The sequence below is a fragment of the Pleurodeles waltl genome, chromosome 10 (genome assembly GCF_031143425.1).
Source record: "Pleurodeles waltl isolate 20211129_DDA chromosome 10, aPleWal1.hap1.20221129, whole genome shotgun sequence".
NCBI lineage: Eukaryota > Metazoa > Chordata > Amphibia > Caudata > Salamandridae > Pleurodeles > Pleurodeles waltl.
Genome location: NC_090449.1, coordinates 837,641,102 through 837,667,086, shown reverse-complemented (window position 1 = coordinate 837,667,086; position 25,985 = coordinate 837,641,102). Strand labels below are relative to the sequence as shown.

The 25,985-nt window shown below is 42.5% G+C and overlaps 1 protein-coding gene across 2 annotated transcripts in view; it reads right to left on the bottom strand.

Annotated features, from left to right (window-relative positions):
* Positions 1-25,985, bottom strand: part of CNTNAP2 (contactin associated protein 2) — a 2,759,350-nt gene that overhangs the window by 138,170 nt on the left and 2,595,195 nt on the right. For both annotated transcript variants that reach the window (XM_069211508.1, XM_069211509.1), the window contains exon 22: positions 8,210-8,437. In XM_069211508.1, the coding sequence (XP_069067609.1) occupies positions 8,210-8,437 (228 nt within the window). The remainder of the gene's footprint in view (positions 1-8,209; positions 8,438-25,985) is intronic.

Below are 25,985 nucleotides of genomic sequence, written 5' to 3'. Positions count from 1 at the left end.
CAACACATACACCCAGCACATGCTTCCACTGCACAGACACTAAACAGCACTACATCTCACATATAGGGCCTCATTATGACCCTGGCGGGCGGCGGAGGCCGCCCGCCAGGATCGCGCCCTCCAAATTACCGCGCCGCGGTCAAAAGACCGCGGCGGGTATTACGAGTTTTCCCCTGGGCTGGCGGGCGGTTCCAGTTAAACCGCCCGCCAGCCCAGGGGAAAACGACCTTCCCACTAGGATGCCGGCTCGTAATCGAGCCGGCGGAGTGGGAAGGTGCGACGGGTGCTACTGCACCCGTCGCGTATTTCACTGTCTGCAAGGCAGACAGTGAAATACATTTTGGGGCCCTCTTACGGGGGCCCCTGCCGTGCCCATGCCATTGGCATGGGCACGGCAGGGGCCCCCAGGGGCCCCGCGACCCCCCCTACCGCCATCCTGTTCATGGCGGCTTTCCCGCCATGAACTGGATGGCGGTAGGGGGGGTCAGAATCCTCATGGCTGCGGAGCGCGCTCCGCAGCCATGGAGGATTCCAATGAGCAGCGGAAAGTCAGCGGGAGACCGCTGACTTTCCGCTTCTGACCGCGGCTGAACCGCCGCGGTCAGAATGCTCATTGGAGCACCGCCAGCCTGTCGGCGGTGCTCCCGTGGTCGGTGGCCCTGGCGGCCACCGGCCGCCAGGGTCAGAATGACCCTCATAGTGTATTCTTCACAGGTATCCATAAATTCAGTAAAATCAGTACATGCACTCACCATGCAGGTACCGGACCGCATTGCTTCATCCCTCCACTGTACTCTTTCCAGCCATACAAACATCAAGCACAGAATCACCACTGCTGCACTGTGCAGCACTTTGCATCTAACTGATTAGGCCATGAGTAAGTTAAGCACAGAGCATCAGAACTTTTAAAAAGGTGAGTGAGTCTGAAGGCCTCACACCAGTGACACAGGGTAAAAAAGGACCTGTTCACTTCTACTGATCATTACACAGAATGCTGCTGCCACCACTGCACTCATGCTGCTTAACTCCTGGTGAAGCTGTTGCCTTCCACCACTATGAAGGTAGAGCTTTGAGCGACCCTTCCCGTCCTACAACACCACAATTCATGAGACAGGCCTATTGTGAGAAAACAGGGCTGATTGCAGAGGCTCCCTAACTTTTTGCCCCCATTTTCCACTTTTTACTGGTGTTTTCCTGACTCTGATGGTGCCCTGGATACTGCTAACCAGTCCCAGGGCCTGTGCTCTGTGTAAAATCAATATGCAAATTAGGCTAATTATAATTGGCTAAGTCAACCTACCTATAAGTCCCTAGTATATGGTAGGGCATGTAGGTTTAGGGACCACAGCATAGGTAGTGCACCCATAGGTGCACTGCTGAGATGCCCAGTGTCATTTTAAAGGCAGGCCCGCCTTGCTGGCTGCTTTTAAATTAAAGTTATATGCAAATTCGACTTTGAAATTAAAAGTAGTTCCAAAGTCTTAAACTACCTAATTTTACCTGTAAGTCACCCCTAAGGTGTGCCCTATGTGCCCCTAGGGCTGAGTGCCATGTAACTATAAGCAGGGACCCCATAAAAATAGTTTTATAAGCCCTGGTGAGGTAAAAACAGCCACATTCGTTTTCCCCTCATTGTAGTGAATGGCCTTCATAGGCTAAAAGGGGGGACTTTATTTTAATTAAAAAAGACCCCTTAAGTGACAGATACCAGAAGTTTGGTATCAAATTAATTGTTATAATAAATCCCACAACTTCTGGTTGTTTGATTTAATATAACTTGTTCAAGTAAAGAGTTTTAAACTTTACCTGAAAAGTTGCCAATTTCAGCCCTGCATTGTTTTTGCTGCTGTGCTCTGATTGGCCGGCCTCTCGCAGCCTGGCCAGGCTGCCCGCCAGGCTGCCTCGATGAGGTGTGAAGTGGCCTGGCTTCACACAAAGGGATGTGCCTGTGGGAGGGAATTTCCCCTCAGCAGATGGTGAGGCAGGAAGGGGGAGGGCTGCCAAACTGGTCTTCAAAGGCAGAGAAGGACATTTGGAGCAACCCAGCAACATCCCCACATCCTGCAACCCCAGACAACTAGGTGCCCCTTGGTTAGATTAGGAGAGGGCAGGAGAGGGGTGTGTTTATGATTTTTATCCACACCAGTGGGTGGGCTCAGCCAGATGTAACCTCCAAAAATCACTTTCAGCCATGATGGATTTTTGAGGAATGTTGCTCCCTGGGATTGATTTTTGCCACACTTCCCAGGAAGTGGTCATCACAGGGGAAAGGACCATGCACCTGATTGGAGAACCAGGACCCCCCTGTTTTTCACCCAGGAGCAAGGATAAAACTGCCAGACCTGCACCCACACCTCAGTTCCCTACCAGATCCCCATCAGATTCCAACAAGGAAGAACCAAAGGAGAAGAAGGACTGCTCGGCTGGACCCCTGGCTTGCACCTGGAACCTGCACTCAGAAGGACCAGCTGCACACTTGGACTTCACCACAAGAAGGACTTTGCCTGGCTTCAACTGGTTCAAGGAGGGACTCCCGGTTTGCTACAGGTGAAAAATTGCTAACCAGAGTCCCCTGCACCAACTCCTGAAGAAATCAACCAGCTGACCACTGCACAGTGGCCAAAAAGGAGTTTGCACCAGGTGCATTCTGGGAGTTGTAGTCCACACCCCCAAGGATCATCTCAGAGCTTCTGGACCCTTGGGGTGAACTGTGGACCCCAGAAGAACCTTAAAGGAACATCTGGGAGAAGATCCAGAAGTCTGGAGAACTTTTGAAAAAAAGCTCCATAGAGGGAGCGACCCACTCGGCAACTCTAGCTGGCTTGCCTCAACCGCGACCCGGCCTGATTTGCAGGTTCGTCCCGGTGAAGAAAATCTCCAAAAAAGACACTAAGGGCCAGATGTAGCAAAGGTTTTGTCTATGGGAAAAAGGGTTCGTACATGTGGCCCTAAGTCCAAACGTACAAAGTTGACCGGGACCTCCCAGCCAGCGTATCCGAGGAGGGCTCCAAGGACGGCGGATCAAGATCCAGGTGTACCCCGGTCGAAGGATTTTCACCTCGAAAAAATGACTACGTCCGAAGGTAAAAAGCTCCACCGAGGATTCCTGCGACGCGTATCCGGAGAAGGGTTCCAGGAGGTCGGATTGGACTGGGAGGTTCATCCCGCTGAAGAAAATCTTCAGAAAAACGACTAAGTGTGAAGGTAAACTTTTGACCGAGGCCTCCCGCGGCCTGTAGCCGAGCCGGGCTCCATCGCAGTCGGCCTTAAACTTTGACTTTGCACCGGTCAAGGGCAACCAGATGACCCGATTGGCCCTTTTTGTTTCTAGGCGCAAAAAAACCAATCATTCTTTAAAAATTCATATCTCCGGTTCCCATTATCCAAATTTATTAGTTTTAGTGTCAGTTTAAAGATAAAAATATTATCTATTGTTATAAATTGGTTTTGGATTTTCAAACTGTTTCCTGTGTTTTATTTAATTAAGGTTTTGTAATATTTGAATGCTTTACACTCTGTCACCTAAATTAAGCCTTGTCGCTTGTTGCCAAGCTACCAAGGTTGGTGGCCTATTGCTAAGTGTAGGTACCTACCTGCCCTTACCAATAACCCATTTTCCAACACCTATATCATGGTGAAACACAGGGTACGTCTTTGCCTATGACAATAAAAATCCGCATTAGGGATGCAGACAACAATACAGTTGGGAACTCAGGTCAGAGGTAAACGTCCGTTACCATGCACAATAATTTTCTGTCCCAACAGCACAATTAATGGGTGGCACAGATTTTACGAGATTTCAATTTGCATCCTGTTTTTCCATGCAAATCTCACCAGTAATTCCTAGACGGGTTTCCACAGGGACAATCCTAAACTATTCAACTAAAACTGGCGCAAACATCGTGTTGAACCGATTTCGGATTAACTGTGTTATTTTAAGAAGGCGATACCATTTGTCACTAAATAGCTTACATTGGCGCCTGGAAAGAGGTGTTTTAATCCTAGAATCCGCAGGAGATACAAATGGTGCACTTTTTGAAAATCGCGTAGTCTCTATGGCCTCAGATTGCAAAAAGGAGTATTCAAAAATTAATCTGACAATGTACGTGCCAATTACACCCGAGGCAGTCTTGGACAGGATCACTGGCCAGGTGCGTAGCTATGAACAGTGCAGTAGGTGCAGTAGTATCGGTGCCCAAGGTCCTTAGGAGTCCCTGAACTCCAAATATGACTGTACTGTACTACCCACCCAAAGGAAAAGGAAACCTTTTTCCTTGCGTGCACCTCTTCCCATTGTACGAGTTCTCCACCCACCGACAGTCGCTGCTGTTGGAGAGCTAGGTTGTAATTTCATCTGCTGTTTTGGCAGAAGCATTTCATGCAAGTGTCAGTTCCGTTTCATTTGCTTCCTTCTTTTCGAAAGTGTCATTTATTAGCTCTTCATACAATTCATTAGAGGCGGTCTGTTGCTTATTTCACTTTGCATGGTCGCACTGAAAACGAGACACATCCAAATTACACTCTTGCGGCTCCCACGTTTATTTGGCAGCATGGTACTAGCTGTATTGTGCTCAAGCATCAGGTTAATGGTGAAGACAGCTGGGGAGCTGTCAGGGATTTCTACATTAGTTGGCTTTTAGCATGCAGCCTTAAACCACATTGCACTTCCGCTTCTGCTAAGGTCCTGCATTGTTTTTTACTTTCACAGCTGGGAATGCTGGTTACGCCCACCACTTTGGTGGGTCTAACTCCCAGCAACTTGCGTGATTCATATTAAATCACATTGCTAACAGCACTGCGTGTGCCTATTGAATCAAGGATTTTATCCCATGTTAAATCAACCAGGCCTCCGTTCAAAGCTTTTCCTGATTAATCGAACCGAGTAGTGTTGTCTTGGTGCAGTTTGCTCTTTTTTTTCTCATGGCCAGTCAGCAGCAAGAGGGTGCAGTGGCCAAAGAGCTGTGTTGCCCACACAGTGGCACTGACCTATAGGACACAGAAGTGAATTTGGGCAATTACAACTATGTCTTGCCCTTCAGGCTTTTACACCCGGGGGAAACAGAGGGAAGGGGTATTATAAGGATTTACCAACCAAATGATCTCAGTGAAGTCTGCAACATGGCTTGATAGTTGATATTCGTCTAATTTGACATCCTCTGTTTCAGTTCTCTGGTCTCTCAGACAACAAAAGCTCCAAGAGGCAATCCATTTTGCAGGGGCTACTGTATAAGAAAAATGCATTCATTCATTCACACATTCTTATTCTGTGCACCTTCCGACACTTCTCACTTGTCTCCTCAATGGGTGCTAACAGGCTAACAGTCAGCTCACTGTAAATGTATTTTAGCATAAAATTATGCTATCCAAGTAGTCTGCAGATACTTGGTCGGCAAAATCACGTTTAAGACAGACCCATGACAATTTTATGTGCTTAGATCACTTTTATTTTTATTTTTTTCTGTGTTTATGCTTAGACCTCCTCGTTTATATTCTACACATATCTACAAAGCCTCACGTTTGCAGAGAGAAAGTTTTTTTCCAAAACTAAACGCAGAGAATATATCTATAACAACGTTTGAGTTGTATATTTGACATCAATGGTGGGGTCATCACTAATGTCATCAATGAAGCAGTCGGGGACATCATGATATGGTCTATATGTTATCGACCCACTTGCTACTCTCTAGCACCTTCATAGATATTGTTAGACTTGGCATCCTTGGCATGGTCTTCCCTAACTTTTTGCCTGTTTCCCAGGTTGTTGATGTGCGCGGGACTCTGTTTTTGCTGTTTTTGTTACTCTGGCCACTTTACCATTGCTATCCAGTGCTAAAGTGCAAGTGCTCCTATAAAATGTGTATGTAATTGGCTTTCCATGCTTCGCATATTTGATTTACTGGTAGGTCCCTAGTACAGTGCACTAGAGGTGCCCAGGGCTTGTAAATCAAATGCTATTAGTGGGGCTGTAGCACTGGTTGTGCCACCCACATGAGTAGCCCTGTAATCATGTCTCAGACCTGCCACTGCAGTTTCTGTGTGTGCAGTTTTAAAATGCCAATTCAACTTGGCAAGTGTGCCCACTTGCCAGGCCTAAACCTTCCCTTTTTTTACATGTAAGACACCCCTAAGGTAGGCCCTAGGTAGCACCCTGGGCAGGGTGCAGTGTATGTTTAAGGTAGGACATATACCAATGTGTTTTATATGTCCTGTGAAATACTGCCAAATTTGTTTTTTCATTGTTGCGAGGCCTGTCTTTCTCATAGATTAACATGGGGGCTACCTTTAAATATGATTAAAGCGTAGATTCCCTTTGGGAGCAGATAGACATGTGGAGTTTGGGGTCTCTGAGCTCACAATTAAAAAATACAGCTTTTAGTAAAGTTGGTTTTCAGATTGTGTGTTTGAAAATGCAACTTTTAGAAAGTGGCCATTGTCTTGCTTAAACCATTCTATGACTCTGCCTGTTTGTGGATTCCATGTCTGTGTTAGTTTGACAGTTGGGATGCTTGCACCTCTCTCTAGACAGTGACACAAAGGGAGCTGGGGTGTAGCCTGCATATCCTGATGAACCATCTGTGCTAGGAGGGAGGGGAGGAGTGATCAATTACACCTGAAAGGGCTGTGCCTGCCCTCACACAATGCAGGATTTCACAAACAAGAGAGGCTTTCCTTTGAAGTAGGCCTACCTCAAAGGCAGAACTGGGTATACGAAGGGCACCCAAACCCCTGGAAATTAGATCACTTCTGGACATCAAGAGGAACCTCTGCCTGGAGAAGAGCTAAAGAGAAGTGCTGCCCTGCCTGCGACTGCCTTGTGGAGCTATCCTGCAGATGCTGCTTCTGCCTGTGCAATGGGACAAAGACTGGACTTTGTTGTGCATTCCTGCTTGTGAAGAAATCTCCAAGGGTTTGTCCTGAGCTTGCATCCAGTTGTTGAAGTCTCAGGGCCATCAAAGACTTCCCCTGGCAGTACCTGGACTCTCTGCTGAGACTCCTGCCCTGCCAAGTGGTGCCCTATCCAGTTCCGAGGGCCTTGGAAGGTGAAGCTAGCAGACCAAGACTGAAAATACATGCACCTTCCGAGACGCGGCTGAGAAACGACGTGCCGCCGGCTTTGCGGCTGAAATCTACGCTCCACCTGCATCGCGGCTGGAAGATCGTCGCACGTGGCTTGAGAAACGACACGCAACACCCGCTGATGGAAGCTGATAACGTCGCAATCACATGCCACCTGATGCTGCCACTGTCTTGTTCTCGATCTTCTAGATGAAGTTCTATGTCCTTGGGCAGGAAGTCATGTATCTGCTATCCCTGCTTAGAGAGTAGAAAACTGTATACCTGCTCTGAACAATGCATTTCACTCAACGTAGGGCATCATTACTGCTAGTCCTAAGTGAAAACTGCTGGAATAAATGGTTAACGTATGAATTCATAATTATTCAGATCTCATAAAAGAGACATACATGTACTCCTAATTCATTTCCAGCAAAGGGTTAATTTATCCATAATATATTATATTGCATGATATATTAGCATATATAGTGTACTGTGTAATTACGTTTGTATAATTGCTAGATAAAATACAACCACCACTATATATTTGATGAATAATTAATTGCAACTGTAAATTCTAAAAATACAGTACGTCTCAACTATCTGTTGTAATCATACCAGAATGCATAACAGAACGTATACTAAGTAAATGTTATTTGTCTTATACGAGTATGAAACACGTTTGGGTTACTGATGACCATTACTATTTTGGCAATATAATAATTTTTATAGAGGGCTTCATCCGGCTTTTCTTTTTACAAGTGCTGTGAGCAGCAGGTGTTACTATTATCTAGCTCAATGGTATTTAAATTACCAACCCCAAAGGATGAGTTAGTGTTTGCAGGACTCCAACATGTGGCCTGCAAACCGCAGCAAAAGGTAACAATGAGGCATCTTGTGAGATATGGTCTACTGAATCTATCTAGTTTTTCAATATATTTGATGCACACATGGTTCCTTTGAAATCCAGACACATAATAACCCCCCCCCCCATCAACAAAATAAAACAAATCGAAAGGTAATCAGTTTGAATAATATCTTTAACTAGATAACTAGTAATTCAGAGCGCCCATTTACATGGCTCAAGTCATGTGTGGCAGGTGTCATTACTGACGCATCTATAGTCGGTTTCTTTACAGGTTCATGAAAGGTTTACCAGAGTCCAAGTGCCAGGGGTCAGTTGCAGCGGACATCGGTGGAATGGTCAACGGAGAAGCACCACAGTTTGATTCCACAAGATCTCCTTGGACGAAGGCTTGAGAGGAGTTTTTTGACCTTAACGCTGTTTTGAGGGGGGTGATGCCGTTAAACTGTACTCTTGACAGGCAGCCCGTGAAACCAGGTGTATTGTATTTGTGGATTTCCTCGTCGACTTTACCAGTTTCTAGAAAACAATATGAGAGTTTTGTATGAAAATGAGTTAAGCTGATCAAATGACATTTTTGTAATACAGGAGTATCTTTGTCACGTTTTAGAAATATAATTACTTGTAATTTCGTTGCAATCCTCGACATTGTGCATAGTTTAGTACTTCCGTTGCTGGTGATCTAGGTCTGACTCAACTTGTATAACGCAACTAGCACTGGAAATGAATCATTCTTCAATAACTGCTAGTACCGCAAACCTGCCGAAAAGTTGGAGGAGCATATAGTGTTCCCCAACTTTTGTGAAAATAAAATATATTAGTTATTTCTTCTAGGACATTAAAGATACGGGTTACTATATTTTACCAAAATGTGGCAGCTTACTGTGATTTAATTCTGCCCTTTTCTTTCCAGTAAATAATTTATGGAATAGGTCAACACATTTTTAACAAGTGTCCTGACTTTGCAACTTGGTGAAATCTGAAACTAAAGGCAGACATAATATTCATTTACAAACAGGCTAAAGCAGCACTGTGCCTGCCTCCGTTTACAAACAACTTCCTGGTAATCTTCATAACCGCTGCATCTTTTCTTCATTGTGGTACTAATTTGCAGCAATCTACTAAAGCCAACTAACACTGTGTGAACCTTAATTTGCTTTGAATAATGAGAATTCGACAACACCCGACACAACTGGTGAAAGGAGAAGTTAACACAACCCCATTAGAAACAAACTCATAGTTCAATATGAGGCGGCTGAACAGTTGAAAAAAACACACAAAAAACATAAATTTCAAATCATCACAGTTTATGAAATGGAACTATAATCGCGAGTAGCTGATTCTTTTTACTTCAGAATTCGTTATCCCTGAGAGGGTCGAACCTAAACCAGTCCTGCATGTAATAACTGCCCAGGCACAGTATGACATTCTAAATTAAAAAGCTAAATGTTACTATCAATTTTAGCCTTTCAGCTTTTCATAAGTGCATGTTATACATGTACGCAAATTCCAGGTTTTTGGAAAGGTGTGAATAAGAAGGGGGAGGGGTAAATGAGGCCATGCCACTTGGTAATTCATTTACAATTACACTGCTATGTGGTATTTTACAGATAGCTATTAGAACTTGCTGTGAAACTGGGCAACTGACTTATTCAGTGAGTCTTGTATTTTTGTGATTTATTTCGCAACTTCTTTGGTACTTCGGATACAGTCCATTATGGTTGATCACTCTTGTACTAACCCTGCTCTTCCTAGGGTAGGAATGGTACCAGAATACTGTAACCAAAATATCATCAGATAGAAATACTGTGCCCTAAATATCATTCACAAATACATTATCTCATTGAAGTTAATATCTACTCCCAATGGGGAAATATTTTTGTTATCGATATTTAGGACACTATTTCTTTCAGACGATGTTGTTCTTAATGTTATTCATGACATACAACCTCAAGGTTGCCTAGTCCATTCCTGCAGCAGGGCTCCAAGCCTATGGACAGCTTTTACATTATACCTGCTGGTCACATGATTAATTGCACCACAGAAGAGGATTTGGGTCTCAACGTAGCAGAGCTATGCACCCTGTCCAAGCAGGGACGACAATCCTACTCAGGGTAAATCAGTTACACAGCCTAAAATAACCTGTGCTCACCCTGTGCTAGTTTGGCACAGAGCAGGCAGGCTTAATTTAGGAGGCAGTGTGTAAAGTATTTGTGTAACACTCATAACCGTAACAGAGTGAAAACAGTACACACAAATAATCCATACCAGATTAGAACAATAGATCTTCATCTATTGAACAAAACAGACCAAAATGACAATAATTCAATAACCAGCAGTCGAGATATGAACTTTTAAAGAATATCTGCAAATTTAGTGCTTGGAAACATAAAGAGACAAACCGGGCTATCTGGTGGCGGGTAACCGTGTCAAATCTGATAAATCAAGCCAACCGCAATGAACCATGAGTTGGATACAGGGACCAAATTTGTTTCACTGAAGACGTCCCTTTTGGACAGAGGGTGCATCGACTTTGGAGACATGATGCGAGGAGCAGAGGAGGCAATGAACAGGCGATGCGCTGATTCTGATCTCCACTGTTGGGAATGTATCATCAGTGAATTTTTGGCAATGAAGGTGAAGCGTCATTGTCGAGCCACGCAGCCAGCGATCCAAGGGCAATGTGTTGGTGCTGCATCAAATCCGAGCCGTACAATCGCCTTCAGTGGCAGCGGTAACGTGGTGGCATCATGGAAAGATGTGGTGATTCCGATCACGCAGTGATGGTGATGCATGAGATTTTGTAGAAATAGCTTCCGAAAACATTTTTAAGGGCCCAGGACTGAATTGGCACCACTTGGCAAGGCCCACAGCTGGCAGAATCCTCAGGCCGGAGCAGGGGTGAGTGAAGTCTTTGATGTCGGTGAAACTTCAGGACAGGAGGCAAGCCAGCAAGCCCTGTAGTTCTGGGGATAGAGATGCAGGTACAGTCCTTCTCACTTCCAGGCAAGGAGGGCAGCAGGGCAGGCACAGCAAAGCAGATGTCCAGCAAAGTCCAGCAAAGTTCCAGCAGACTGACTGTCCCTTCAGCAGCACAGCAGGCCTTCTTCCTGGCAGAATGTCCTCAGGTCCAGAAGTGTATTGGTTTGGTAGGGTCAGAAGTCCAGTTCTTAAATCCAGTAGTGCCTTTGAACTAGGGGAGACTTCAAAGAGGGGTATCTGAAGTGCACAAAGTCCCTGTCCTTCCTGCCGTGGCTCCAGACACACTACAAAGGGTTATGCAGCCCTTTTTGAGGGCCCAGAACCCAGGCCATTCAGGTGTGTCAGCTCCTCCCTCCACTCCAAGGATGGGCCATAAACATTCGGATGGCCACTCAGTCACACCTAAGCTCCCGTTGTGTGTGGATGTCAGGAGGGAATGAACAAGGGCCCAGCTGCCCCCCACCTAGACTTGTATTCAGAGACAGAAAGAAGGTACTAGATGATTTAAAGTCAGCAAGAAAATGTAGGTAAGCAAAAAAATGTACGCAAGTAAGAAAATGCCAACTTTCTAAAAGTGGCATTCTCAGAATTACAATTTAAAACCTGACTTCACCATAAGTTGTGATTTTAAATTGTGATTCCAGTTACACAAACCTGGGGGTCCCCTCTCTTCCCAATTGGAAATTACACTTATAATATATAAAAAGGCAATCCCAATGTTAACTTATAGGAGAGATGGGCCTTACATTAGTGAAAAATGAATTTAAGAGCTATTCACTACTTGGACATGTAAAGCTTAAAAGTACATGTCCAACTTTATAAATACACTGCAACGTGCCCTTGGGGCTTCTAGTTCCTACCTTAGGGTGACTTATAGGTTTTAAAAAGGAAGGCTTGGGCCTGGTAAGAGGGTTAACCCAGGTCGACATGGCAGTTTAAAAAGGCCCACCCAGGCTCAGCAATGGCAGGCCTGAGTCAGGTTTAAAGGGATACTGAAGTAGGTGGCACAATCAGTTCTGCAGGCCCGCCAGTAGCATTTAATTTACAGGCCCAGGGCACATGTAGAGCTCTTTACTAGGGATATTTAAGTGAATTAAATATGCCAATTGTGGATAAGCTAATTTGTATAATCTTTTAGGGAAAAAGCACATGCACATTAGCACTGGTCAGCAGTGGTAAAGTGCCCAGAGTCCTAAAGCCACCAAAAATGAAGTCAGAAAACAGGAGGTCAGAAGGCAAAAAAGTTAGGGGAGACCACGCCAAGGATGCCAGGTTTAACAAGGATCGATCCTGTGCAACTCCTCAGGATTAGCACAGGTCAAGGTAGAATTGTGCATACCTCTGTCTGAAATGATAACTTACTCGAATGGCCATTTGCCCAAGATATCTTTTGATCTGAGACAATCAAATAAATATTAGTGTAATCAGTTGTGGCCACATGAGACTAACGTACAACTTAACTGTGTTGCAACATCATTTAACAATTCAGAATTCTCTTTATTCCCAGTCAGTGAAAGATACATCTTTTTGACTCCAAGTGGTAGTAATGTTACATGGCATAATAATGCTAATTATCTCAGCTCTTGGTTGAGGTTGTCGTGATATCTACAAACAATATATGTGCAAAATAGCACTCCAAATCCATGGATGGCTCAAGAATTAGAGAATCAGCTGATGTGTGTGGTTTTTTTAAGCTTTATACGGTTCGATGAACAAACCATAAAAGCGAACATTCTACAATCCATCGAAATATACAAAATTAAAATAAATATGTGTACCCTGTCTAAAAAATACTAACATAAAATTACAAGATTAGACATGATCATTCAATAAATAACTCATACTCATAGCAGCGTTTCAGAAACAGCCCACAGGAAAAATGTAATTTTCTGATAGCAACTGCAAAAACACGAGGGCTGGCTGTACTTGGGATAAATTAATCTTTTTCAATAACGGAATAAGGTATGCCTTCATAGGGCCCTCGTGGAATTTGCAGAACATTAAAAAGTGCAGGGTGTCCTGCAGAAGCCATGTTATCACAGCCGCGAGGGCCAAGTACCTGGCCCACATGCCTCTCCTTTGGGAAAGCTAACATGAGGTGAAAAAGGTCAAGCCTGAATATAATTAAAAGGAAACGCTCATTGGTACTTCTCACCAACAAAAGATACAGTTCAGTACAGAGGACAGCCTATAATAGGTAGTAGGCATGCACACGGGAATTCAAGTAGGCAACATCCTCCATGGAGCTGCTCCTCAGTCAGAAGAAATTTCCCTTTGCCGACTACCAGTCTGCTCTGCTGATCCCCTCCAGAGTGCTAAACAGCTCACCCCTTCCTATACTCTTGGTTAGTTCGTTGATGTACTTAACCAAGGGTATATGAAGAGACCAGTCCAATACCATACAATCATTTAGAACCTCCCTGTTCAGTGTAGCAGTGGGCCAGGTCCAGATTTCTAACCATACGTTGAGAGGACGAAAGGCCTCTACATCCATTACATAACCTATGTCCAACTCCTTATGAACAGAGAATATTGGTGTACTATGAGGGAATCAAAGTAGGCGTCTTAAGAAGGTATTTTCAGCAACCCCCTACTCCCATAAAATGCCTTAGAGGCACATTTGGCTGATATATCTGCAAAATGGCCTTGATTGGTCTTTTCCCCAAGCATGTAGCAAAGCCAAACACAGCAGCCTTAGCCCCAGCAAACTCCTCCTTACTAATGGACACAGAGGGACACCAACACAGTAGAGAGTCAAATAGCAAACCCATGTATGAAAAAAACCTAGTTCTAGGAAGGATACTATTCCCCAGGGTGAGCCTACATGTTTTAGTCCTACGGGGACCTACCACCATCTTGTAAGATTTTTTGACTTAACTATTAAACCCAAGTCCATAAAATAAAATTGGCAAAGGTGTTCAACAGGATCTGCAAGCTCCTCACTGTTTTAGTCAAAATGACAGCATTGTCCGCAATCTGCCTCAACATCAATCAAGGCCTGCTCCAGACTATTGAGATAAAGATTAAAAAGAAAAGGAGTCAAAATGCAGCCCTGGCGAACACCCTTTTGATGGGCCCTTTTGAGTATTTAAGATCACTCGAATAAATAACGCACTGAAGCACTGGTATTTGTGTGGAGATCCCTTAAAAAAGGATAATATGATGGTGCATCAACCCCATGAGCTGCCAAGCTTCTCCCGGTTTACCTGATCAAAAGTTGAGGAAAGATCCATAAACCCCAAGTGTATTGACCCAGGAAGGGGAATGGTATGCTTTCTTCAGACCATGTAAAGGTCCACAGTGAACCTCCCCAAGAGAAAGCCATACTGCATTCCTGAGAAGACCGCATTTTTGTCCGCCCACTTACCCAGTCTGTCCAAATGCCTACGCCCAACCACCTTTACAACCAAAGCAAGGCAGGAAAAAGGCCTGTAATAAGACTGGTTATTCTGATCCCCCTTTTTGAAGACTGGAGCAATGGCAGAGGTTGCCCATGATTGCGGTGGGCCATCCCTCACTGTTGCATTCACAACTGAGGTCAGCACAGAAGCCCAGACCTCAATCTCACTAACATACATATCAGGGGGGATGCCTTTGGGTTCTGCAGCCTTGCTCCTAGTTAATCCTGCTATACTCTTCCTAACTTCATCAGCGGTAAAAAACAAGTTGGAGGGCCCTCGTAACAACCCCTCATCTTCCTCATCAGCAATGTTCACTGCATTAAGGGAATCCTCAAAAAAGGTGACCCAACAACCCTCTGTGATTTGGGCACTCAGTAAAGCTGCTGTGTCTGCTGCCAGGAAAGGGCAATTCATACGATCCCAGAACTTATAAATGCATTTCAAGATATTGGCTACGTTTCACCTCCCCAGCTCTTTTATATATCTCATAAAACAGGTCTTCACTTGAACTGCATCCTTAGGCTTAGAATTTGATGCACACATAAATTGCCTATGAGCCAAGGTGAAGCATTTGTCAAACCATCTAGGAGTATCCCTCTGTCCTTGAGACTCACAGGCGCATCTGGAAATAGAATCAAAGGCCCCAAGACAACATGTGGTGGACCGCTATTCCCTGAGCACGTCCTAATCCCATTCTCACACTGCAAATATAAAGTCCTGAGAAAAATCTCTGGCTCAATATAGGAGCACTGCAGCCTCCTACAGGGAGACTTAGGCCTAGAAACCACCCGCCCTTCCCCAACTGGGGTCTTCTGGACCAAAATGGTGGAGACAGGGACACACACACCAGAGTATGATCACTAAAAGGACTCATAGGAATATCAGACTTATCAATGTAGGGGAAAAAGGGGAACTAATATGAGGATCAAATCAAGAATCGTCCCACATCCTCTTCCAATAAAAGTGGGATTAAGTTCCATTGCAGTCAGGGAAGACTTTACCAGGGAAAAGTGTAAATTAGGTTCACTAATCAGGGCATTCAGGAACGAACCCTGAAAGGAATGATCTAGATAGAGAACCGGTGATAATATACACCAAGGGTCATCCCTCCTGCCTCCCTCGGAGTCCCACACAAGTGCACATTAATATCTCCCGATACCATAAAATTAGCTGTAGATGGGGCGAAGGATGACAACTTCCAAAAGCAAGTGGCAAGAGCCTGAAAGTTAATTACATCCTGGGGGTGGCGCCTAGCATTATAATAGTTCAGCAAAGTCAACTTAGTAGATCCCCTAGAGGTAACAGACACACCCTGTATCATTGGAACCCCTGAGGATAACAACTATACCCTCCTCCTTATCACCAATGAAACAAAGATTATCAAACTCCCCCTTCGGTCTGCCATTCTGTGATTCCAAAGCTGGGGTAAAGAATGTTTTATAACCCTTTCAGTGAAAGTGATTAGTAGTTGCCCATGTTTCCTGAAGGTAAAGACTCCAAAATCCACCATGAATTTCTGCCACTTAGGGTCATTCAATTTACCTGCAAGGTCTGCGATGTTGTAACTAATAAATTTAAGAGCTCTAACTTCATTGTCTGGTAAAACCGCTTCATGATGAATTAACAAATCTGCCCTAAGCTCTCCCCCACTAACATTCTCCTTGTGTCAATTGCAATCATCCAACCTGGCCAAAGAGGTACATCTATTAATACTGGTCCACTCCCTAGAGGCGGCAACCGAGCCTCTCTGTGCCGGGGGAAGAAACCCCAAGTTATGCTGGTGCCTCGATGCAGGCCACCCCACACCGTTCATCAGCGTATAAAAGAACCCCGAGGGAAGACCCACAATAGAGGACAGGACAGTATCTGTATTAAAGTGGCAAGTGGTAGCTACCACCCTCTCGCAATGAAAGGCTTATTAAAAGTAATGATCACACAACCTCCAAACATTTTATGCCTCTACCGACCCAACTGACAGTTGACAGTATGAAGTCTCCATCTGTAAGGCCCATCATCAACCAATACAATCATGTGACTTCCTTCTTCAACGGGGCCTTCCGATACAATCGCTTTTCCATGAGATTGAGATAATTAGCATCGATATGCCATGTAAGATTACTATGACCTAGAGTCAGAAAGATGTATCTGTGACTGACTGAGAATAAGGAGAACTCTGAATTGTTGACTGATATTGCAACACAGCTAAGTTGTGGATCAATCTCATGTGGCCACAACTGATTACACTAATATTTATTTGAATAATGTACTGTTACTGAAGCCTTTGAAGAGACATAAACAATAACATTTCTCAGAGGAACCTACTTGAGAGTGATCTACAACTTAAGTGTGTTGCAACATCAGTCAGCAATTCAGAATTCTCATTGTTCCCAAAATCCTCGTAAACCTCAGATTTAGCTAAAAACACATATTTTCCTCACATTTCTGTGTTGGATCACTGCACCCGCACAACTTTCCTACCACCCAGCGTTCCACTCGGTCTCCTGATAAAAGTGATAACTCACTTGTGTGGGTGGAGCAAGTACCTGCGACAGGCAAGGGCTAAAAATGTATAAAGATTGAGGGGGCAACAAAGCATGTTGATAAGCGCAGTTTTTTGTTATACTTTTTAGGTTGACTCTACTTTGGGCTGCCACACAAATGAGGCATCATTTCTATCAGGAGGCTGAGGGGAATGCTGGGTGTTATGAAATTTGTGCCGGCGCAGTGATCCCATTCTGGGACCATCCATGCAGGTACCCCCATGCGAAAACAGGTCATTTTGTTATAGATAGGTGGCCTCCTGCGTATTTGGTGCCGGGCTCTGTGGCCATTTAGGGAAACCTACCTAACCCAGAAATTTCTGAAAACTAGAAATCTCAGGAAGTCCAGGGAGATGTGGCTTGCTTTGATCCCCCAATGTTTTCTTACCCAGAATCCCCTGTAAACCTCAAATTTAGCTAAAAGGTCACTCCTCACATTTCTGTGTGGAAAAGCTGTGGGATCACCACACCGGCACATATTTCCTACCACCCAGTATTTCCCTCGGTCTCCCGATAAAAATTATACCTCACTTGTGTGGGTCCTTGAAGCAGAGTCAGCCTAAAAATGTATAAAATGAAAAACTACGGGGGAACAAAAGTGGGTCCAAAAGGGAAATCTACATGGTTTTGGCCCTTCCCTTGTTGCAGGCACCTTTGCCACCGTGAGCCAAGCACCTGCAATTAAGAAGTAGTCTAAGATCCCGGGATAGAGATAGACAGAGAAAATAGGAGGTTTTCTTGTCTGCTAAAGAGAAGTGTAAGTCATGAGACATTGTTGACTTTACACACACATACACAGGGACATAATAATCTGTGGTAATTGTGCTAACTTCAATTGGTGTTGGTGGAGCCTGATGTGCAAAGGTGACATATCACTAATTAGGTGATTTCCCACAGGTCAAGAACTCATCATCAAGAGTAAGAAATTATTATCAAATGGGAATCGGAAGGTGTGAAATCTAGTTCTAGTTGCTGAATTGTACTATTCTTTTTCTTTAAAAGATGCAGACAAAGATCAGTGTCATTTTATGTTGCTGAGTAATTAATTTTTCAATGAGGAGAAAATCGTAAAGGAGGGTGAACCGGTGTAAGGAGTGATTTGTTGTGTCAAAGTGTGCCATGCTGGTATTGGCCAGTTAGTTTAACACAGCACTTTTATTGGTGGAATATCTGCAAACCTGCAAAGTCATTGGTTGACTGAATTACTAAGTTGCATTGTGATTTGATAAAAAGGGTTCTGTGTTCTGATGTAAATGGAACAATTTAAAAGCAATTAACACACTGTAATTTTGATTACTGAATTTAATTGAAATAATCTGAAACTATAAAGTATTTCCAAGCTTTAAGGAATCTAATGAGGGGTGGTGTAATGGTGCCAGTCAGGGAGGGAGAGGAAACACCCCTGGAGGGTAGGCCAGCATATCATATGATGATTATGAAGATTTACATAGATGTGTTTGGCTTTGTCAGTGGTGCAAGGTCAGTGAAAAAGAAGGAATCTGAGGTTCCTAGAACATTTAATTTAGGAATCGGGGCAGATTATGAGACATTTCACATGCAATGAAGCCTAGACAATTTGAAGCATTTAGTGAATGGGAGAATATGGCATGAATTAAAGACAGAGAGAGATTTCAAAGACAAACTAAGACAGCAATGAGAAATTATGCAGATGCAATTGGGGATGGTGGAGCACAGGTATGAAGAAAGAGGATAGTAGAATGTACTGGACCATATCCCTACTTACAAAAGAATAGAAGACAAAAACTAAAGAATCTGAAAAGCCTGTAAGGAAAAAGATTAAAAGGAGATGAAGTGAAAATGTAAACACTATTTGATTCAGATACGGATTCAGGTGATAATATATTAGATTAACTTTTGGCTATACGTCCACCACTATACGTGGGTCCCGTGCTCAATTAGTAAATAATGTGACCATAGCTACAGCTCTAACAGATCCAGGTGTTTCATAAATTATTAGTCGGAGGCCAGCATTATAGCCTGCAAATAAACAGCCTGTATTGACTCATTTGATGGTACCACAGCCAGTAATAACTAAATCAATTGTTGCTCAGTCTCTTACTACACAGCCTGTAACTCAGCAAGCAGTTGCAAGTGCTCCGCCACCAATAATTACAGGTCAGACAGTGACACAATTTTTTTCTCCAGTTAATGTAGTTACAACTCCAGCACAGGTTACTGAAATGATTATACCACTAATAGTGCTTGCATAGATTATTCATGCACCGGTAATGGTGGTTCAGGAAAAAACTGGGGTTACAACAGTAAATGGATTTATCCTGACATCACCAAATTCACAGATCGTAGTATGGACACCACCACAGACCATTCAACCATTAGGAGAAAGGATTTTTTTTCACAACACAAACTGTATCACATGAATGTAATTTAGAAGGTGGTCCATTCCTTCTTTGTTGGAAGAGGGCGTCACAAATGTGTGAGAGTTGAGGCTGTGGAAAGACCAAGTACAAGTTCAAGTTCAGATATCAGCCACGATCTTGAAAGTAGAGACCTTTAAATGTGCCCAAGTTGAAAGTCAAATTGGAAGAAAATGATTAGACGATGTTTAAATTATGATCATATGAACCAATATCAAGAAAAAGAATTGCTTTAATTATGCAAAGAAATTACGAGAAAGGCTGCAACTGTTCATGACATATTAACTGAACCAGCAAACAAGAATGAGGTTGATATTTCTAAAAGCATACAGGAATGTTTTAGGGTGCAATAAGATGATGGATCAGTTGAAAACATGCGTTCTTAAGGAATGCAAACTCATCTCACTGAATTAATAAAATGTTTACGCAAATCGAGTGAATTTGACAAATTTGAAAACAAATGGTCAGGAAAAAGGAAGAGGTGTTCTGGTTGATCCGAGTACAAGTACACATCACAAGGAGTGGAATTTCAGGCTCATGATGAGGATTTAGATTTTAAAATAGTCCAACAAGAGACAGTAGGTATTTACCCAATGTTAACAATAAAAGATTTCCCTGCAGATTTAATTGGAACAGTTAATTAAGAAGTGTGAGACTTCACAGGAATGGATATCAGTTTAATCAAATGAGTTGAACCAGTCACAATAAAGATAAAACCAAATACAGTTTTCCCTCGAACACCACCCTATCACATGTCACCTAAAGTGATAGCGGGAATAACGTTCTTGATCAAGGACATGCTGGAAGGAAATCTTGAGGTAGATAATTGGGAGGCAATGCAGCTCACCAATTATGGGATTGTGAAAGTCCAATGGGAAGCATAGAATAGTACAGGACCTGATGGAGGTAAGTGACACTGTAATTCCCCCATACTTTATCAAATTCCATGTGCAGCTGAATGGTTTACTGTGATAGATTTCTACAAATCTTTCTTCCCACTTCCATTAAACAAAGACAGTCAATACTTGTTCTCCTTTGTGTTTTGAGAGAAAGTATTGGCATAATGCTACACTGGAAGCTTCGGAATGGTTAACCAGATCTTGAAAAATAATTTGGAATCACTGAGTTTCCCAAGAAGTTGACCCCTAATGTATTATGTTGATGACATATAAATGGCATCAAGGACAAAAGGATCTTGCAAAGTTGACACCATTGCATTATTGAATAATTTGGCAGGGAATGGGCATAAAGTGTCTCCAAATAAACTGCAATACTGTCAAAAAGAGGTCCAATACTTGGGACACATCATTGAAAAAGGAACAAGAAAGGTGTCTAGAGAAAGTCAAAGCTATTCTGATAGCTTGACAATACAAATGAGAGTGACTATATTTACAGACAGTTATTATGGATTTGGTGTTGTCTATGATTATGGGTAATTGTGTTCCCAGCAAGGTTTTTACCTCATCTGATTTGGCCATTAGAAATGGGAAACACGTCAGGAGATTATTGGTAGTGCTACAACTCCCCTGTGCAATTGCCATTGTGAAGTGTGCAGCACAAAGGAGGGACAGTAGTTCTGTCACAGTCAATGACAGGTATGCTGATGAAGTGGAACGCTATTGTGCAGCAGTGCCCTACACATTTGACACCTCATCTACCAATGACAATCAAGGAGAAAATACTTTTTCCATGATGTCGAGATTGGCAGAGCAGGTTGTGGAACTGATGAGTACAATGTTTGGGTTTCAGTGGATGGAAGACCAGTATTGCCAGACAGTTTGCCATCTCCAATGACAAGACATTCCCATTGCCCAATTCATTTAGGTAGGCAAGTAACAATCCAAACTTTTAAAACATTCTGCTTTAATCACATATTGAGCCCAAGCAGAAGAATTGTGTAATCGATGTGTAACATGTCAACCAATGAATGTAGGCAAACAAACACATGTTACATTGAGTCAAGTAGGAACATCAGGAAGTCCTTTTAACAGGATGCTGATGATTTTCATCAAAATGCCCATTTGCAATATGTCCTGGTGATTGTGTGCAGCTTTTCCAGTTGGGTGGAAGCTTATCCAAACAGGAGAAATGATAGTCTCACTATAGCAAATTTACTGTTGAGGGAGGTAATACTTAAGTATGGCATGTCTGTCTCCCTAGAGTCAGATCGAGGTACTCAGTTTAAAAGTGAGATTGTTAAGTCCAGCATTGCAAGTTGAACAAAAGCTCCATTGCAGTTATCGTCCAAAAGCTTCAGGAAATGTAGAACAGCTTAACGGAACAATTAAATCAATAAAGTGTGTGCTTCCCCTTCTCTAAAATGGCCTGATGCTTTGCCTTTAGTGTTGATGAGTCTACGAAGTACACCTTACAGGAAAACTGGTTTATCACCTCATGCGATCCTTATGGCAGAGTAACGATTACCTGCAGTTCCAGCAAATGCACTTGTAAATATTACAGATGACGTGGTACTCGTTTACTGTAAGGGATTGGCTGATGTGGTACATTCTGTCTCTTAGCCTGTTGAAGCTGTTATCGCAAATCCAAACCAGGAGAAGTGTCACAAACTTAGTCCTAGGGACTGGTTCCTAGTCAACAAGCATGTGAGAAAGTCCTGTCTAGAGGCACACTGGAAAGGCCCCACAATCTCCTACTGATCAGGCATACAGCAGTGAACTGTGTTGGAATCCCAAATTGGGTACACACTTTGCATACCCAGGGAACAAGAGTTCCTTATGAAGAAATAGTGTTCTATGAGCCAGAACCAAATTGGTGTACGTACCACCACACATTGTTTGAGAACAGATACAAGAAAGAAAATACTGTGACCAGAGACAGCAAGAAGGAGCTAGGGGTGAAGAATCAGACGGGTGAAAAACTCCAACTGCCGGACATCTCACAGAATGTCACTGGAGAAGAACTGGTAACACAATCTGATGAAGTAAGTTCCGAAATTGCTTCACAACAAGTCGAGAATCCTAATAATACAGGAGACGGAACAAGTTCTGAAACAAAGATAGGAAGTGATCCACATAACGAAAACTGTCCACAAGCTTACAATCAAAAGAAAGTAAGATAGTGTGTCAGCTGAATCAATACCACCAACAATCAAAGAAGAAGCAGAGTAAAGTGGGATAAGAGACACAGAAGAAGAACCAAACACACTCAGAAGATCAGAAAGATCTAGAGTACATTGTCAAAGATATTTATCACCTGAATGCACATATTATTTAAACCAAGTTTGGAATGTTCCAATTTCTGGCTTGCCTGATTGGAGCAAAGAACTGCCAGAATCTCCTTGAAAGCCCTTGATTATAAGTAACTATTGCTCAGCAAATTTGAAAACTAAGAACCAAAGTACTGACAGATGATATGAAATGTTTATGAAATAAAAAGACTAATAACATGTTGTTATGAAAGAAGAAAAGAAGAGTGCTACGGCCCGAGGGAACAGCAGAAGAGTAGGGATAACATTTAAGAAGAAAATGGAATAGGGTTAAGGATTGTCTATATGAAGATATTATCATTAAGACAAACTAAAAGAACAAAAGGAAAAAGAAGAAAAGCGCAGAAAAGTGTAACCCAAGAAGAAACTAACAAAGAAGGAAGAAACTAACATAAAGAAGGAAGTACTATTGTTGTTCTACTTTACCAAAAACTATAAATAGTTATATTTGCTGTCACGAACAATGTATTGGTAGTAGACTTGGTTGTAAAGAAACATGTATCATTAATAGGCCTAGGTGTACAATATTTTTAGGGACTTTATTTACACTCAAAGTTTTGGTAGGAGTAGCAAAAGTCCTAGTTATACACTTCACACCTAATATAGAGAAATCTGTATTGGACTGTATTAATGCAACATCTAGACCAACTATAAATGAAGATGAATTAAAAGCATAATTTGTAGACTGCATGAATGAAGATCACTCAATGAATGTTTACTCTAGACTACTTCAGGAACATACTACAGCTATTGATGTTAAACAGTGCTATGTTTGTGCACACATGCTATCCTATGCGGATGGTCAAGTTTCCTGTCATCATATTCCACTTTCCTGTGCTATCTCATGTAGTATATTTCTTATTTTAGTGTATAGACGGCTACATTTTGAATATTACTACTCATACTGGTACTTTCTAAAGTTCCAATAAAGAAAAGCATGAATTTACATCCACAAGCTAAAGAAATGGAGACTGCATGGCATTACTTCAGATCATTTCTTTCTGTGAACACTGTAAAGGCACATAGAAATAACCTAACATGCTTAACGGACTCACAAGAAAAAGCCTTTATTCTACTGTTGGAAGAGAGAAATGTGCAATTTGCAAGAAGTGCTTATAAGAATGAGGATGTTTAAAAGAATATGTGAAGAAAAGAAGATTATGAATTTACAAGGTTAATGTCTGTTCTTAAACTAAAAATAAGCAAAAGACATAAAGGGAAAGTATTTGCATTTAAAAGGAGAATCAGTGAAAGAAAGACACCAGAGGGAAATATTAATTGTGAGCACGTGATTGAATTGTCTAGAGGAATATGGAAAAATCTGCAAGAGAATGATCCTACAATTCCCTGAGTGTACTATATATGTAAAGTGAATGCATACTTTAGATTGCCTGCTTATTGGGAGGGTATTTGATATCTGGGCTTACTTTTTCCAAAAATGTATCACATGCAGGGCTTAGATGCATGAGCAATAACACCATCACGCAAAAGATATACATGCAGTGTGAATGAGGGAACATAGTTAGTTGGAGATATCTTTGAAGCGATCATACCCGCTGTAGGAGTAGTCTTGAATAATGAGAAAATTTGAACATTTTCACCAGTAGTTGACAAACTGCAACTCGTACCTCTGGAGCTTTATTGATAGAAAACATTGAGCGCATAGGAAATAGATCTATGGTTTTGCAGAACCACTCCTCTTTAGATATCTTATTGGCTGCGAAAAGCAGAGTCTACAAGACGCTGAAAATTGTAATTTTTTTTTTATATTCCAGACAAGAGTAGCAAGATAGTAGAGTATGCAAAGAATATTTCTGACCTAAAGCTTGAACCTCTAGAAACTACCAGTATAGTTCAAAGTTTTAAAAGGGGTTCACTATGGTGGCTAGCTTGCTTAAGGCAATAGGAAGAGAAATACTTAAAACAATATTAGCTCCTGTATTAATAGCAGTAGCTTGCTTCCTTACTACATTAGCAATATATAGGGCGATAAAAATTATTTTGATAACTAAATGAGCTAGAGAAATTAATAAAAGAATGAAGAAAGATTTGGAACTGAGTGACAGAGTGGTTGTATACCGAAACCACGCAGGCATTTACCATGCCTGTCTTAATGCGGTCCGAACTAAGAGTGTGTCTTTACAACATATTCTTTTATAACGCAAGTCGTTACGGCAACTTGCGTTAGGGAAAGTGCTGGACTTTGGAATAGTTTAATTTACTATTTCAACTCCAGTCTGGCAACAGTATGGAAAGAGTTGGACTTAACATTCAACATCAGTCCTACTATGCTTTCCTTGAAGCGAGTCATTGTAATGACTTGCGAGGTAAAGGAATGCGTTATAAAGACGCATTCATGGTCTGGACCCCGTTGTTAAGGCACAGCATGGTTTGAGCCACGTTGTAAAGGCTGTTTCCTGACAGAGTGAGTGAATAATAGAAGCGACTGAAAGAAAGAAGAGGTCTTAAAAGGGAAAGATGAGAAACTGATGATGAATACGTAAGTGAACTATGATAAATAAACTTGCGATTAAAATTTGTGATGGTTTCAAACCATCAGATGGGGGAAGTTGCTAGAGATTTCATTAAAAAAATCCATTAAGTAATGACCCTTGTGAGTGAAAACTAGGCCTAACCAAAAGCTGCATTTTATACATGCACATTCCCTTCTAAACTTTGCATGACCCGCATCTGCCTGAGTAGCTTGATTACTAAAGGTAACAAATTCTAAAACAACTTTAACTCTGGTGAAATGTTTCGATCATTACCTTTGCATGGCCTCTGCATGACACAAACTTCCAATGCTAACAAAGAAAGCTATATTATTTTATTCTTTTGAACTGTTTGGCCTGCATTGGAATCTCAAAACTTGCTAAACTAAGCTGAAACATAGGGCCAGATGTAGCAAAGTTTTGTGAGTCGCAAATGGCCCGAATCGCTATTTGCGACCGCGCAAAATCCAAAATGGGATGCAAAAATCCTATTTCCGATCACAAAATAGCGATGCGACCCAGCACTGACTCGCAAAATTTGTGACCTGATTTTGCGACCCACAATCAGGAAGTCATAAATTGCGAGTCGCAAACCATATGCAAAAGCCAGTCGCAAATCGCAACTAGTCGCAAAAAGCCTGTTTTGCACTCCCAGATTACCACTGATTCAGAGCAGGTGGTAACCAGAACCAAAGTATAAAAGGAGCCCCAGAAGGCATCTGGGCTACTCAAAATGGCTGAACTGTGCGTGATTGCATGGAGGAGGAGAGTCCAGGCTGCCCTGCAGAGGAGGAGGAGGCAGAGACAGGAGAGGATATACCGAACCAGGCAGACACTATTTCAATAAACTGAGGAGGAGATTTATGACAAATATAGACTGAGCAGTGCTGTTATTATAGAGATTATTGAACTGCGGAAACCTCAGCTTGAACGACAGACAATGCACGGCAGCGCCATCCCCACACATGTGCAAGTGCTATGCTCACTGCACCTCTTGGCCTCGGGTAGCTATCAGGGGGTGATTGCAGTG